General features: G+C 43.3%; 1 protein-coding gene across 4 annotated transcripts in view; it reads right to left on the reverse strand.

The window, feature by feature from the left end:
- Positions 1-15,716, reverse strand: part of tln1 (talin 1) — a 78,308-nt gene that overhangs the window by 39,911 nt on the left and 22,681 nt on the right. For 3 of the 4 annotated variants that reach the window (XM_018744767.2, XM_018744768.2, XM_018744770.2), the window contains exons 2-13: positions 13,642-13,716; positions 6,690-6,846; positions 5,270-5,367; positions 4,564-4,693; positions 4,261-4,413; positions 3,861-4,003; positions 3,127-3,254; positions 2,029-2,089; positions 1,670-1,774; positions 1,338-1,493; positions 474-575; positions 156-232 (exon numbers count right to left, since the gene is read on the reverse strand). In XM_018744767.2, coding sequence (XP_018600283.1) covers positions 156-232; positions 474-575; positions 1,338-1,493; positions 1,670-1,774; positions 2,029-2,089; positions 3,127-3,254; positions 3,861-4,003; positions 4,261-4,413; positions 4,564-4,693; positions 5,270-5,367; positions 6,690-6,819 — 1,283 coding nt within the window. In that variant the 5' untranslated portion in view covers positions 6,820-6,846; positions 13,642-13,716. Of the gene's footprint in view, positions 1-155; positions 233-473; positions 576-1,337; positions 1,494-1,669; positions 1,775-2,028; positions 2,090-3,126; positions 3,255-3,860; positions 4,004-4,260; positions 4,414-4,563; positions 4,694-5,269; positions 5,368-6,689; positions 6,850-13,641; positions 13,717-15,716 lie in introns of all 4 variants that reach the window. The other variant, XM_018744769.2, reaches the window with a different exon arrangement.

A 15,716-nucleotide genomic window follows, 5' to 3' on the forward strand; every position in this document is an offset into this window, starting at 1 on the left:
TTTTCATCACAAAGAGTGATGACATTAAAGCAACTAGTTTGTTATGTGCAGGTTACAAACATGAGTCACAGGATACAGCTTGATATCATTTATACTGCTGCCATTGTTCAGAGTGAGGCCTGACTCTTCAAACTTGCATGTGTGACATCACATACTTTTTAGGAGACACGGAATCCTCCAGCATTGTAGATTCCTCATCTCCTTCCAAGCCAAAATGATCCTTGCTCTTTTTCTGAGGACAGGCAATAAGTAGGAGGAAGTTTGAAATGAGTCACGCTCACAGTTTTGGCATAGACAAGTAAAGCAGTCAGAACTCTTCGATAAAGAGGACCATGGAACATTGCCCTTACTTTTACAAACAGTTGTCCAACACCACTAATGCTCACAAGACCTGCATTTTTTATTTTGCTGTGGCACACTGCCACCACCAAAACGTGTATAATTGAAAGCTGAAGCAGCCATGTATGTTTTACCTTCTTCAGAATAATGTCAATGTAGCCAGCAATGAGCTGCGCAATCTGCTCCCCTTCAGTTGTCTGAACAGAATAGTATCCATCTTGATAATCGCCAAAATCCTGAGAAAACAAATGTGATCTGGATTCGGTAAAGGGTGCGGAGCTGCTGGAAGCCACTGCATAGTGTACAGAATGTAAACTGGACCGGGGCACAAACGCCACTTAAGTAGGCAAAGATTAGGGAGTCTCGTATGATTTAAACAAACGCTTAACAAAAGGCAGATCCCACACATATTAGTTTTTGCAAGCTTTGTAGTTCAGAGCTTTTACAAAACCTACATTAAAAGTTTTGGTAAACTTCGAGTAAAATATTTTCCCAGTTTTAAAAATAAATATACTTCAACATTCTCAAGGTCTTCTAAAAAGATGCAATAAAGTCTGTGGTGAAGCAAGTGTACACGTGTAGTTGACAATACTTCATGCAATTATAAAGCTTTCTTTTTTTAACTGGATAAATTGTAACAATGAACTCTGTATGCACATCTGACTGTTTTGTATATACTAAGGACAGCTTGATGCTCTATAAATGTTACAGTGCAAATGTTCACAAATGTCAGTTTTCGCTTCAAATGAAGAAAAGTGGTCAAATTTGGAGATAGCAGACAAACTCATTAGGGCAAAAATGTACAACGTATTAAAAATGAGGGAACCGTGAGTGACAAAAAGAGAAGAAAACATTTGCAGCAAGCTTTGAAACAAAAGAACAAGAAAGAAGAAGAAAGAACAAAAAAAGTAGAAACTCTTCAGAATTTCACCATCAGCATGACTGCCCATGCACTCCCACAGCTGAGAAGATGCTGGAAGGAAGTTGCAGTGACCTACCAGGGTGAAGCTCTTGGGTGAGGCCGCCCAGCGCTTGATGTTGGTCAGACTCCACTCCTGGATGACCTCTTTGGTCTTCTCATCCACCCGCATAACACTCTCTTTGGTGATGCCCAGCAGACGTGGGACCAATTTGTTTTTTCCTTTCATTTTCTCCTAACAGATGAACACAAATGGAGTTAATTGAAAAATAAATAAATAAATAAATAAATAAAAAAAAACACGGATGAGTTCTAAATTATTTAGCTAAAATTAAAAAAGCTGCAGTCTGTAGTATCCAAGATCTGAAGTTCCACAACAGTTGGAATGCAAATATGTTCTCAATACACTACCTTTACTAAGAAGAATGACACTCCATATGTTTTAAGGGATCTGGCAAGTTTGACATAGCTCACTTTGGCTTCTATTTCAGTCATATTTTGGAGATTTTTGTGGGCCTGTGGGAAGAAGACAAGACAAATACAAGTTAAAGGTATTTAATGCACAATACAGCTTTAACAATGATATTACAACTTAACTTACTATTATGATAATGTTTGATGTTCAGATTCACTTAAAAGGTTATTAACTACTATGTAATTAATTCATTACTATTATCAGTAAGAGCAGGTGCCAACTGTAACAGCAGCAAATGTGATCATCTCAGCACTTATTCATGCACACAGATGCTGGATTACCATCATGACCTCACCTGAAAGATCTTTTTCTCGCCTTTGTTTTTAATGTACTCCTTTGGAAGAAACTCTTTCAAACTGGAAAATTTAGAGGAAAAAAAAAAAAACCCAACTTAGTGACATTTCACCAATGCTGCTGCGGGAAAAAAATATTTCTGGTTCTCAATCAGTCCCTTTTTGGATGAACACATTTCCCGCTTTCACGAGGAAATAAAATATTATGTTGGTACCAAAGAGTGCAAGTGTTATTCTACCTCAATATGGTATTCCAAAATTCATGCACAAAGTAGTCTTGAACTGAAAAAATGACTAAGACAGTAACTGTAATTTATATTTTACTCTTTGTGATAATGACACTTTCTCATTGGACTTAGCTCCTTCATACCCATGTGTTACAAAGCCTGATTTATACTTCATATGCAGTGACTACACATCCGTCCAAACCGCTCGCCCCATACGGGGCACAGGGAACCGGAGCCTAACCCGGCACACAGGGCGTAAGGCCAGAGGGGGAGGGGGACACACCCAGGACGGGACGCCAGTCCGTTGCAAGGCACCCCAAGCGGGACTCGAACCCCAGACCCACCGAAGAGCAGGACCCAGACCAACCCACTGCACCCCCCACTACACATTCATATACATAATTCTGAAGAGCAATGCAATGCATAGTGGTGCAGGTTTGGCCAGGTCCTGCTCTTTGGTGGGTGTGGGGTTCGGGACCTACTTGGGGTGCCTTGCAACAGACTGGCATCCCATCCTGGATGTCCCCCCCCCTGCCAGCCTTCGCCGCGACCCTGCTTGGGAAAAGCAGTTTCAGCCAGCGTGTGTATGTGTGTGTGTGTGTGTGTGTGTGTGTGTGTGTGTGTGTGTGCGAACGCAATGCATGAAAAAGATGGCTGTTTTCAGCAAAAGGCCTTCAGAGAAAACTAACATGTATAAAGATAACAAAACTGCACCGAGTGCAACACTCAGGAGTGTGAACTCAACAGCACTGCTGTATATGCAATCCACTGCAAACCAGCCATGATGAAAACACTCTTGTGCTTAAAATAGCAGGATGAGTCTCTCTTAAAGAACATTAATGACAATATAAAGAAATGAAGACAAAGGCTCACTCTAAGAATCCTGGCTTGTGTTTGGACTCATTGTAGTCGCCAAACTGGATCTGACACTGGTGTCCGGCGAACTCGCAGGCCTTGTCAAAGGAGACAGGATGGGAGCCATTCAGGATGTCATCACGGGCCTAGAAGAAGAAACAGGAATAAAAAACATCCCTTGGTAACAGTTTCCGACTACAAAAAACACAAATAAGTAAAGTGGCATAAAGTGGTCAAACATACTGAAATAGAGTTGAACTCAAAGAAAGAATTAAAGCAGTGTGTTGTTTTGAATTATTAGATATTGACTGAGTGCACGAACAAATATAAACATGTTCCTACATAAAACACCCTCACAATGTAGCAAGAGACATGAACAAATATTTCCTGTTTGAGTACTTCCCAGTGAGTTCCCAGTAAGTTTACTCAAGAAAGACTTATTTTTGGAAGAATAACAGAAATTTTTCCATCATGCAAAATACTCAACTGTACTCAATAAGAGGAAGGACCAGTTCAAATACCCCAAACAAATGTACTGATCACTAAGAGGTTGTACATTAACTACCCTATCTGAACCCCTCCAAATTATAGGCAGGAAGACTAAACAAGCAGGGCAGGGGTCAGCACAGGAACTTCTCTGCTGTTTACTGTTTGATGGATACTGTGTTATTTACTTCAGGTGTTTTGCCTTATCTGGTTAAAAGAATTCAGAATTGAAGACACCAAAGCAAAAACAAACAGGGAAACATTACCTGTACATAAAGTAAGTTGAGCTGGACAGGGTCTCTGGAGTCCACGTTCTGATCAGAGTAGAAGAACTTTCTCCTTAGAAGGAGCATCTCCGTCTCCTCCACACCCTGCTCCCGTAGCGTCCGCCCATGGTCGAGCCAGTTCACTACAACACGAGCCCGTCTTACAACAGAACCCACAACCCTGGACTCCATGGAAGGCAAGCGCACCTACGCTTAATCACCGAGTTACCCAGATGCACATAAGCAACCGTAACCTTAGGTTGTTCATAATGGTTATTGCTAGCAAGGATTCACAACACATAACCCATGTAAGAAAGCTTTGAATATATCCAACATAAATGATATGAAGAATGAGCACCTGGCCTTTTTTATGGTGTAATGCAGCTCCCTTCAAACTTACATTCATCATCTGTGTGGAGCTTCTGCTTGAGCTTCTCCATCTTCTTGTCATCCCTAAGGAGTGTCTTGTCTTTCTTCAGTGTCCCTGTGGTCTCCTCCTTCTTTTCCTCGCCAATGTCACGCACCAAGGAGTACTCGTCATAGTTTGTGATGCCTACAGAAAGAGTTTGCATCCGTTTGGAGGCTTGGAAGTTTGACTGGGGTTCATCAGGCAAAGTATGAAACCAACGATCAGATGTACTTTCAGGACGCGACAAAAGACCCAGAACATTTACCTTGGCAAACAGAAGCATGTGCAACTCACCTATCCTGGCACAGATGGTCATCAGCAGGTCACTGACAATTTTGGAGTCATCCACCATGACAGTCTTCACAGTCCCGTCCAGCATGCGGATCTTCAAAGGCCTCTGTTTCTTCTTGTACTCCAGAGTATCCTAATAGCAGCAAAGTTCACATAGTCAGGCAACTACCTCCATATTACATAATGCACGCACACACACACACACACACACACACACACACACACACACACACACACACACACACACACACACACACTGTCAGAACCGCTTATCCCATACGGGGTCACGGGGAACCGGAGCCAAACCCGGCAACACAGGGCGCAAGGCTAGAGGGGGAGGGGACACACCCAGGACGGGACGCCAGTCCGTCGCAAGGCACCCCAAGCGGGACTCGAACCCCAGACCCACCGGAGAGCAGGACTGCGGTCCAACCCACTGCACCACCGAACCCCCTCTATTACATAATGCAAATTTAGACATTCTTTCCAAATTTCTTGCCTTTAAAAAATAGTGGTTGCCATCACTTTTTTGTTTGTCAATGTCCCAAACACCTATAGCCCACAATCTCAAATGGGTTGGCTATGGTCCACTGAACAACAGACCTGACAAACACTCCTTTTCAGAATGTGCCCTATTTCCCAGCCTCATCTGAAAGGGACTCCAACTCTGCAGACTGTGCATATTAGACACGTTCAGCTGCTGACTCACCCCATTCCTCAGCATGTAATAGTCCAGGGCTTTCCCGGCCTCCAGCCAGATGCCCTTCTTGGGGTCCTCGTCTGATAGGAACAAGCCGTAGTCATTGGCTGAGGGGACAAAAGACACTTTTTGGTCACATTACAACTAAAGGTTATGTCCCTATGGGGGATGCCATACAACCATCAAATCAACACATCATGGAATGCAGGAAGTCTCATAAGACACTCCAATTTCACAGTATAATATAAGCTGACAACAATGAGAATTTTAGAGGTGGACACGTCACGCAATATTCTTTCCAAAAAAGCAATAAAGAAGCATGGAAATCAATGGATGGTTCATGAAATTAGACCTTGGTAATGTCTAGATACAGCAGGTTGCCATGACTGAAAGAATGCCTCTACTTAAGATGCTGAACATTCCACACAGCCTGTTGATGTTGGCCAGCAGCAAGTTCTCCAAGCGGAAAATTATTCACAGGTCGAGACAAACGAGTGAAGGAGGTTGTCTAGAATGTTGCCAGAGGGAAACCATAGGAGTTATATAAGAGAGAACTCATATACTCTCCCGTCAAAAGCAACTACCAGTACTCAAAAATCTACAGTACTTTGCTCTTCCTTCAGTTTCCCTCAACTCTGTTTCTATGGAATTTGGGTTTGGTTCAAATGTTTTTCTTTTTATTCTATCAAAGTTTTAATGTCTGTAGAGGGAGAAAGGCAATAAAAAGTGTAAGGATGTCAAAAGTGGAAGAATTTATTGCCGTTTACATCATTTCAGCGACACTGGGAAAAAGAAATATGACTTGGAGATGGAAAGACAAATGTGATAGAACCAACCCTCCCAAATGGATGCATGAATAAAGGGCAGGGCGACCTGTGTTAACTTATCCAAAGTTTAAAGAGAGAAATGGAATGAAGTAGTAACAAGTCCTGACAGCAGTTCTACCTCCCTGTGTAATGAATGATGTGATCAGTGAGGAAAAATGAATTATGAAAAAGTAAGCCAAGGGCACATCCCTGTACATTCTCAAAACATTCAGTGTTGCTGGTTGGATGTGGAATGGCGGGGCTGTCGAAATCATATACTCCCAAAAATTCCTCATCTTGTGCAATCCATTTTTTATTTTCTAGGCGCTTACATTGTGCTGCCTTTATATACTTTTGCTGTCTAGTCTTTTTCACAGCAGCTCCTGGGTAATGTTTTAGGATATAGTTTGTGCTTGTATCTTAAGCAATTGCCAACAACGCCGACTCATTTGGAGAAAAGCATCTGCTAAAGGAATACATGTAAATGTATTTGAAAAATCTGCAACAGAAAATAATGCATGACAAGTTATTTGACAGATTTCTTCACATGCAGTGATAAAGATGTATGCAGACAAGTGAGTTCCGGGGCAGAACAGCAGACAAACGGGGGTGACGATACTCACGCTGGCCCAACTGCGCCTCAGGAACCCTCTCACGGATGATACGGCAGGCATCGTACACCATGGTGGAGGGCTCGAACTGCATGGTTTTCACCACGTTCCCCACGCCGACCTTCAGCGACAACGCCACCATGTTTGCTTCTCTGCTGACTTACTGCACCTACAATGGTAGGAGGCAACAGTGAATATCAACGAAGGACATCGCTGATAACCACGACTCAACACCAGCAATGTTGGGAGAAGAAGTCCTTCCAATACATTAGCATCACCTCATTGTAGTCACCAGCTGGTTTGCTTTCACTATTAAACAGATTCTCCTCCACACCACGAATCAGCTGGAAGATGACTCGTCTCTGAAATTTGTCACTGACAATCATCTCATATTTTATTTTCATTATCTTTTTCTTTCTTGTATTCTGATACCGAAAAGTGATCACTAACACTGTAACCCTTTGCCTCTTCACACAGTTGGATATTTATGGAAGATATTAAGCCTTTGGGGGGGGGTTAGCGGATTTGCCCGGGTGCCACTCTCTGGCAAGTCCGGGGTCAAGTCCCGCTTGGGGTGCCTTGCGATGGACTGGCGTCCCGTCCTGGGTGTGTCCCCTCTCCCTCAAGCCTTGCACCCTGTGCTGCCGGGTTAGGCTCCGGTTCACTGCGACTCTGCTTGGGACAAGCAGCCTCAGCCTGTGTGTGTGTGTATTATGGCTAAGTACCCTTTCAGAAGGTTCAACAGCACTGAGCACAATGCAATCTGAACCTGCAACTTTCTCAAAGCAAAGCTGGTTCCTGAATTTCACATCCTCTGAAACAGTATAAGCTTAAAGTAAGCTACAAATTTCAGAAATTACAAACCAATTACAATTATAAACAGATTACAAATCACAGCACAACAAATGCCAGTCATTGCCTACCTTACAGCAGCAAGTCACTATCTAGTATGTTTCAGTGTGCAATCAATATTAAACATAAATATTTCATTTGACATCTACAACTTCCTGCTTCATGGTTCAAGTGTGATGTCCATGTGTATGTTCTAGAAAAGTAATCAGTCATGACAACTTAAAATGCAATGAAATACAGAGACAAAGTTCAAATATTTCTGCATCCCATTGAAAGAGGCAGCAAATCTTTCGACAAAGTGAAAAAAGTCTCCTCCTCCACAAGCTCACATGCTGACCCGTGGTTTACCCATGGCACAATTACAGACCAAAATAAGGAACACGCTCTTGAGAACAGAAGCATCTGTAAAAATACCCAAGTCGGTTCTGAGAACAACGCGGAAGTATGCTAAGCATGCCCCAAAATAAAACTTGAAATTTTCCAAAAGAGAGCGCTTCAACACAAGTATGTGTAGGTGAAAGGATCCTGGTATCAATACAGTGACAACAGTGAAAACAGAGCGCATATGCATTAAATAAATACGTGATGACTGGATAAACAAAACGCTGAGAGGTGAAAGCACATATGAAGACATGCCTGTGTGTATGAGGAACAACCAAAACCTTGTTCGAACTCAAGAACATCGAGGGAACTAAGTTGTTAACCGACGTCTATGAGAAGAATGTCGTCTCAGTAGGATGTTATAGAGCCCTGGGGGTGTCTGTTGGATCTTCTGCCACCTCAAGGAAACTTTCATCTCTGCAAAACTATCACCGAGTCCTTCATGTGTCTAATCAACACCAACTTACTACAAACTTACAGACAGTACTGGATTTCGGCCTCGTATTCTGAGCTTCCGTTTCATAAATAACTAAAGTATGAAACATGAAGCTGCTGAAGAGATTGGAGAAGCACTATGTATCCCTAAGTTACATAATAAGAGTCGGAAAGGCTATCAATTTTACATTATGTGACAAATTTGTTTATAGTAACTAGCTTAAGTTAGATTCATATTCATTCTGTAAATCAATATTAAAAGCATTTCACCTCCAAATCATGATCAAGAACCAAAAATACTTTCAGGCAGTGTGTTTGTGTGGTCTTGCTGCATCGCAGAAGTTGAATACATCACTATTTTTAAGTGGCTGAGACCTTTGACTACAAATTTATGGGAACATCCACCCCCGCCGTGACAGTTGCACTTCTGAGGATACCGTGCACCTGAACGCCTGCCAGAGGAAATTTAGAGGGATAAAAAGAACAGATCAATGTATTCAAGAAATTATTCTGCATACATTAAAATCTTAGACTGCAAGTTATCCTACAAAAAAAAAAAAAAAAAAAACTTTGCTTGCCACGCCTTGTTTTAGTGACATACCTTAAAACAATTTCTTGTTCATCCATCATTGTTTTGATAACTTCGTTTCCGCACATCCACATTTCTTTAAAACTTACACACTGTGTATGTTTTTGCCATGGGAAACCCCAGTGTGAGGGAATTTCACCACCCTTCCAAAGGGAAACTCCTGCTAGGATACACAGCCCCCTTCCAAAAACACACTCTTCTAGCCTGTGTTTTGTCCATCTTTTATCCAGCATCCTTCAAAACACTAAAGACTCTTCATGGATGACAAGGAATTTCCAAACAATCACAGACCAAAAAACCAGTTCAATTCATCACTGGCTTCCATGAGCCATACATACTACAGTGACATAGTCTAGAGTTTATCTCCATAACTGCACTAGCCAGAAATTACTGCTATATGTGTAGTCTTGCCATCTTACACAAAACCCACAAGCTGTAGTACGTTTCAACACGTACAGCTGCAATGTGCACAGCCCTCAGACCAGTGTAGTGTAACCTGTTCAGTACCGTTACTTCAACTGGTCAACAGTAACAGATAAGCAGCCCTTCTCTCACTGAAATAGAAATATACTCATTAAGTCTAACAAAAAGGTAACTTTATACGCAGGCAACTATCTCGCAATTTACGCAACTCTCTAACAATTCTGCCAGACCCCTGCTTGTGTCTGGTGGAGTTCAATGTTGAGCGCTGGTTCACCATTTGGTCAGCTATGGAGCCAGAGTTTCCCGTAACAAGTAATTAATGCAAATCTTTTGCGATAAAAAGAGAACAGAGTTGAAGCGCTGATGCCGAGTGGTTTTGCTCGAGAAGTTCTGTCACTTCTCTGAACTGTCACCAGTAAATGGTGCTCTCGGCCACTCGAAAAAATTAGACTACGGCTGTGTGTGTGTGAGATTTTTTTCTTTCTTTTTTTTTTTTTTTTTAAGAAAACATCCTGAGAAACAGGAAGGAACCTCCCAAAGAGCATTTCCAAACAAACTTTGGCACCATAGACAAGGAGCAAAGTTAAAACATCTACTACAGTGCCTTTATTTGGAATACAGATGGAAAACAGGAATATTTAGCCAATATCAATATTCATACCTATTGATTCTAGAACCGCATTACATACAGCACAGCAGCACTTATTAACAGAAATCACTCTAATGATGTAAAAGAACGGAACTGCAGCAAAGGCTCAAGTAACAGAATAACTCGATGCTTTGCACAAGTGTGCAACACACCAGGAAAAACACAGGTGAATGATATGTATTTTTAAGTTAAAACAACATGTACTGTGTGGAGAAGCAGCAATTAAAGGAGCCAGTGATCTGTAGACCCTACACATTCTCATAAGGTGTCAGTACTGTATAGCCGCTGTGTTGACATTGAGCAATATAAAGAAATAAAATTTCATTGTACTTGTATAATGGCGAAAAAGGTGAACCGAATAAAAACTCCTGCAGGAGGGGAGGGAACCATGCGGAGCACTATTTTAAATGAAAATATTTCAAACTGTCAAAACGTTAAGGCTCAGTTACTTGAGTCTTCTCATGGAGTGATGTCAAAAACACAAATTCACACTATGAATTATCACCCCCGTCATGCCGTAGTAACGCTGGCCGCGGCACATACAGCACGTAGTCCGATACACTTGTTAATTTTGCCACCGAACGGGTCTGAAACCTTACCTACTCCAGCCTCCCTCTCAGGGGTCTCTGGTCTTTAAATGTCACTGCTTAAATTATGGATGTACTACTTCTGCAGCAGTGACATCTTTCTCAGCACCCTGTGGAATCCAGCTCTTCATAATACACTTATTTGCACATCAGCCATATGTTAGCGCTGCATACTGTTTGTGTGCTAATGGGTCACTGACTGAACCCTGCACTTTTGGTATTATGCATCCTGACATCTGCCAACTGATGGGCTCCATTTTTCTTAACTCACAAACGGTTTAGACAGTTCTATTTCAAATGTGGCAATTCACGCCAAGTTCTTATCTATCTATGAAGCATGCTGGCACAGCAGGTAGCACTGGTGCCTCACAGCACCTGGGCTTTGGGTTTGGATGTTGGTTCAAATCTGACCGGGTCTGTGGAGAATTTGCATGTTCTTCCTGTGCTCACGTGAGATTCCTCCCGGTGCTCCGGTTTCCTCTCACAGTCCAAAGACCCGTTCCAGGTGAACTGGTGGCTCTAACGTGTGCTTCCAGGATGGACTCTGGACCTCCTCAACCCTGCACTGGTCCTGAAGTTAAGGACACCGAGTCTGTGAGATTTCAGTGATGATGCTAAGGTTCTAAGCACGGTGTTCCCAAGAATGATTCCTATTATGTATGTAATTATTAGACCTTTAAAGAAAGATGTCAACAATTAGCAACAGTTGTAGTTTTTAGTTTCGGCCTTATGCGTGAGAAGGTCATGTCACCGATTTTTCACGCAGCAATGCAGGAGAGAAATGTGTACAATAGAAAAACTCCAAAAAGATGAATATACAGTAATTTGCATGCATTAAAAACATGCTGAATGGAATAAAAGCTTTGCTGTCTCCTCAGAGATACACCAAGATCTGTGCGTCCCACAAGACGTTTGGGCTCCGCTGTCCAATTCCCCGCTGACAATAAGAAGCCGGAAGAAGCGCTCGCCTCGCTGGCTGCGGTCATGGTATAAATAGACTAAACTTTGGCCCCGATGTGGGCCCAGAACGGGATCCAACTCCCGAGTCAGGGGCCTCGGCCGTGCGCAAAGAATGCAGCCGTGTTCCCCACGAACACTCCCACACAAAAACACACACAAAAGCAGCAATTCAACATAACAGTGCAAAAAAGTATACAATTAAGTGGGTGGATCGTTCTCATTTGTTCCCGTTTTGTTTTCAAACTCGGCTTATCCCCCGGACAAGGTGCCCTTGTTCATTTCACACGTTTTAATTTCCATTTGATCGCATGATCTCTATATGTGGCTGCCAGTCCTGCCAATGGACAACCCACGTGCAGAAGAGACAGCAACTCACACTTCTGTCAAGCCAACAGCACTGCCATACGGTACACGTAGTAAAGCCGTGACCGCAGCAGAATTGGGGAAAACCAATTTCAGCGTGCCAATGCAACCAATGAGCTTCATCCAGAGCCCGGAATACAGCGAAGGTGCGATTTGCAACACTCGTGTTGTTTCAGCGTCTCAAATCTTAACAGATCATTGCACAATCATTGCCGATGTCCTGGTTTTAGCATCTTCTATAAACAAATGTTATCTGTGGGTGCTGTCGCCCCTGAACGCGGCTGGTGCCCATGAACTCGCGCTCCAGCCGAAACCGTCCAAACCTAGATAACGTCCAACCTATAATGTTTATTTTATGCTTATCTGAGCCAAAACGCGGCATGTGGGTGCAATACCTTTTCAACAAGCCTTTTGCACGAAAAGACGTACATATAGAGATTTTTAGAGTAATAAACATTGTTTCTGTTGACAACAATGAGGGACCAGGGCAGTTTTTACATGTTACTGAGCTCCATCAAACCAGGACTAACTGCACTTTTAAGAGGTGTCACCGGGACATCTGACAGGTTTCTGCATATGTGGACTATCCCTTGTCCCCTAAACAGAGAGCTCACAGTTCAGTGGAAAAGACACTAAACACAGTTTTACATCATCACCTGGTTAAAACAAACTACACAAATACTATAATCACCTCTTTTTTTTTTTTTTTTTTTTTTTTAATTAAGACTGTTTCTCAACAGCAACAAACACAAATGCACACAGAGACACCTTTAGTATTACTGTCTGTTTTTTTGTGTTTGTTGCTCTGTCTGTCCATAGATGACACAATCAGGGTGTAAGACAAGGACACACAATGCAGGTCCAGCGAGCTTCCTTCGGGTTGGTAAAACCACAAGGTATATAAATGAAAACAGAAGGAGGAGGAATCTTTCAGTCCGATTTTATACGATGAAACGTTAGTCAAACTGATGCTATCAAAACAAAAAGGAAAGGAAGTTTCCTCAAGAAAATGAAGCATCTGATCAGATTGTAAGGAAGGGTTCAGGATTCCCACCTTCAATGATGCTTTCTGATGTTTTCTTCAGTAGTTTCACAACATTAAAATGAAATAATATTATCTGTCATGAAAAGAACTCTTCCCTGGGACTGAGGACAACACTCCCATTAGAATGGAACTGATCTTAGAGTTTCATAATGAAATGTAAGTTAAGTGATACTGCAGTAAAGCATTCAGTCATGCAATAAGGTCTTGGGGTAGGTCATCTTGAAAATCTGCCATGATGTTCTTTTTAGAAAGTCCAGAATGACCGGTGTAACAGTAGCTCAATCAAAGGACAAACGCCCTTTTATTAACTGCAGCTCTGTAAAATCCTGCAAAGAGAAGTTCTTCACAAGAGAGCAAAGTAACTCACAGCAGCACTATAGCATCTGAGGGTCCCTCTAATCTCTAAGCTGCCATCTAAATGGGCCTGAACTACCAAAACCCTTTTTTAAAAAAAGCCTCCTTATCAGCGACTGCGCGCAATTCAGCATCGTATCTTAGTGGAAATAGCAGGCAGCGACATTCTTCAGACCTGACCCTTCGCTGCAATGAACTTAGATCTTCATAGGACTGATCGGGGGGAAAAAGTGTTTTAAAAGCAGCCACAGGACCCACTGAAAAACATCAGCTGTATCTTTATATCTTCGTGGAAGACGGCCTTCAGGAGATGTGATGCCTCTCACCTGGTGGAAAACCCGTGTTATTGGGAGATGTCCTCCCAGTTGGACGTCGCTCTCGGGAGTCTCCTCACTGTACACCTACAGAAGAATGAGGGAGGGAGGGAGGAGGGACAGAGAAAGATCAGGAGATTAGTGACAATTCACCAGCAATGTCTGCTAGCAGCAATTGCTGTGCCATGATAAGAGCAGCACAGAGCACCGGGGCAGTCGAGGGGAGTCTGCCTGCCTTCTAGATCTGAACTGACCTGATTTAGCGTCAAAGCAAATGAATATAAAATCTAAACTTTTCACGTACCTACTAAACAAATCTCTCTTGGCATTATGGATAAGGACTGGAACATCTATGAAGAACCTTTACGACACCAACAATCAAATAACAGAAAAAGACCCAAGTAGAGCAATACTCTAAAAGCATGGGAACTGAAAAACACACTAGATAAAAAAAATTATACTTCTGCATGGTAGCGTTTAAATTTCAAAAGTGATGCGCAAGTTATTTCACATGCCGCAGCGCATATTGTACATTCAAAAAGTGCCCAGGTACAGCATACTATCTGTACTACTAGACAAGACTTGCTAGAAAAAACGCTGAAACACAAATATTCTCTTGGCTGCCTAACAAACTGCGACATGCGAATACTTGCACATACTCGGCGTGGGTCGCAACAGTTGATCAAGAGACACTTTATACTGCGATAAAATGTACAGCTGGAGGAGAAGGAACTCCCCCAGTGGGACATGTGTCTCCAGAGTGTGTCCGAATGAAAGAACCCTCCCAATGGTTGGGCTCCATCGTTTCCGCTTCCTATACTGCATATGGAAAAAGTTACTCAATTAATACGTCTTGAAATCTGATCACTCCTCACAAACTCTGAACTCAAATCAAAATAAATTTTAATCGAATGGCAGATTGATGAACCTAAGCTTGGATTTCCACAACGCTTGAAAGACGTCGCGCGCACACAGCTCATCGCACGCCGAAAACTCAACGAGTGAAACACTTGGAGACTCGGCCACACAAGCGGTCGGTTATCCGGCCCTTAAAAAGCGCAAGCGGTGCCTCCAGTGGCTCCTGTGCCGTGTGGAAGCGAACGTGTGAGGGATCAGAGCCGTGGCGCCCCCCCGAGCTGGGGCCTCTTGCAGGAGGGGCCAAGCTGCCGTGCTGAAATCCCACAGGCGAACCGCGCGCCCACATGAGGAAGCGCACGCGAGATGAGCCTCTCCTCGAGAGCAGCACGGCCACAGGTTAGGCTGTCCTTAAAAAAGGGCTGGTGTGTTTGTCCAGCCAGACACCCCCCCTTCCCCCAAATATGATACAGCTTCCCCCGTACAACCACAGGTCCCAAGGAGCATGACACGCAGCACCGGCATCACGCTGTAAAGGGCTTGCTTTTTGTTTATTTAGCTCCTGTGCCTGTTCAGCAGATCACATGCGAAACGACATGTCGGGTGAAACTCTGCCCCCGAGTGCCTTGTCTATTTTCGCCCCGCTTTAGGTAATTCCAGCGCGGAGAGTCGCTTTCCAGGCCTTTTGCGATGCCAGAGGCAGCTCTCCACCCAAGCTCCACGCATCATTGCGTCATTTCCTGTTTCGAAGGCCCTCCGCTGCCATAAAAGGGAATTTTAGCCGACTGGAAAGACGCGGCGCACACGACCCCCCCCGCCCATCCCAACCGGGTCTCCACATCCTGTGCAATTAGAGCGAGTAGTAAAAGGAAGGGAGTGTTTGTTTGGCTCACGGTCAGGAGCAGAGGACAAATGAAAACAAATGAGCACGCGCCCAAAGCAGCGTCGAGGGTCGCAGCACGCAGAGGTGCTACGCTGCCATGTGTTGCAGGCCCCACCTTACTCTTCTTATTCACGCGCCTGTGCGAGTGTCTCGCTTCTGGGCTACAACAACAGAAGGTTTCTCTCTCGTACTTTTCTCCCCCTTCATCACCACCTAACGAAAGTAATTTTTTCCACCGTAGCCAGTGTGCGCTGCTCTCGTGCGGGACCTTCTCCACCTAAAGTGGACAAAAAATAAAAATAATAATAAAAAAAAAATCCTGCAACCAAAGCAGTCATTGGGCATGGAC

The sequence above is a fragment of the Scleropages formosus genome, chromosome 6 (genome assembly GCF_900964775.1).
Source record: "Scleropages formosus chromosome 6, fSclFor1.1, whole genome shotgun sequence".
NCBI classification, from domain to species: Eukaryota; Metazoa; Chordata; class Actinopteri; order Osteoglossiformes; family Osteoglossidae; genus Scleropages; species Scleropages formosus.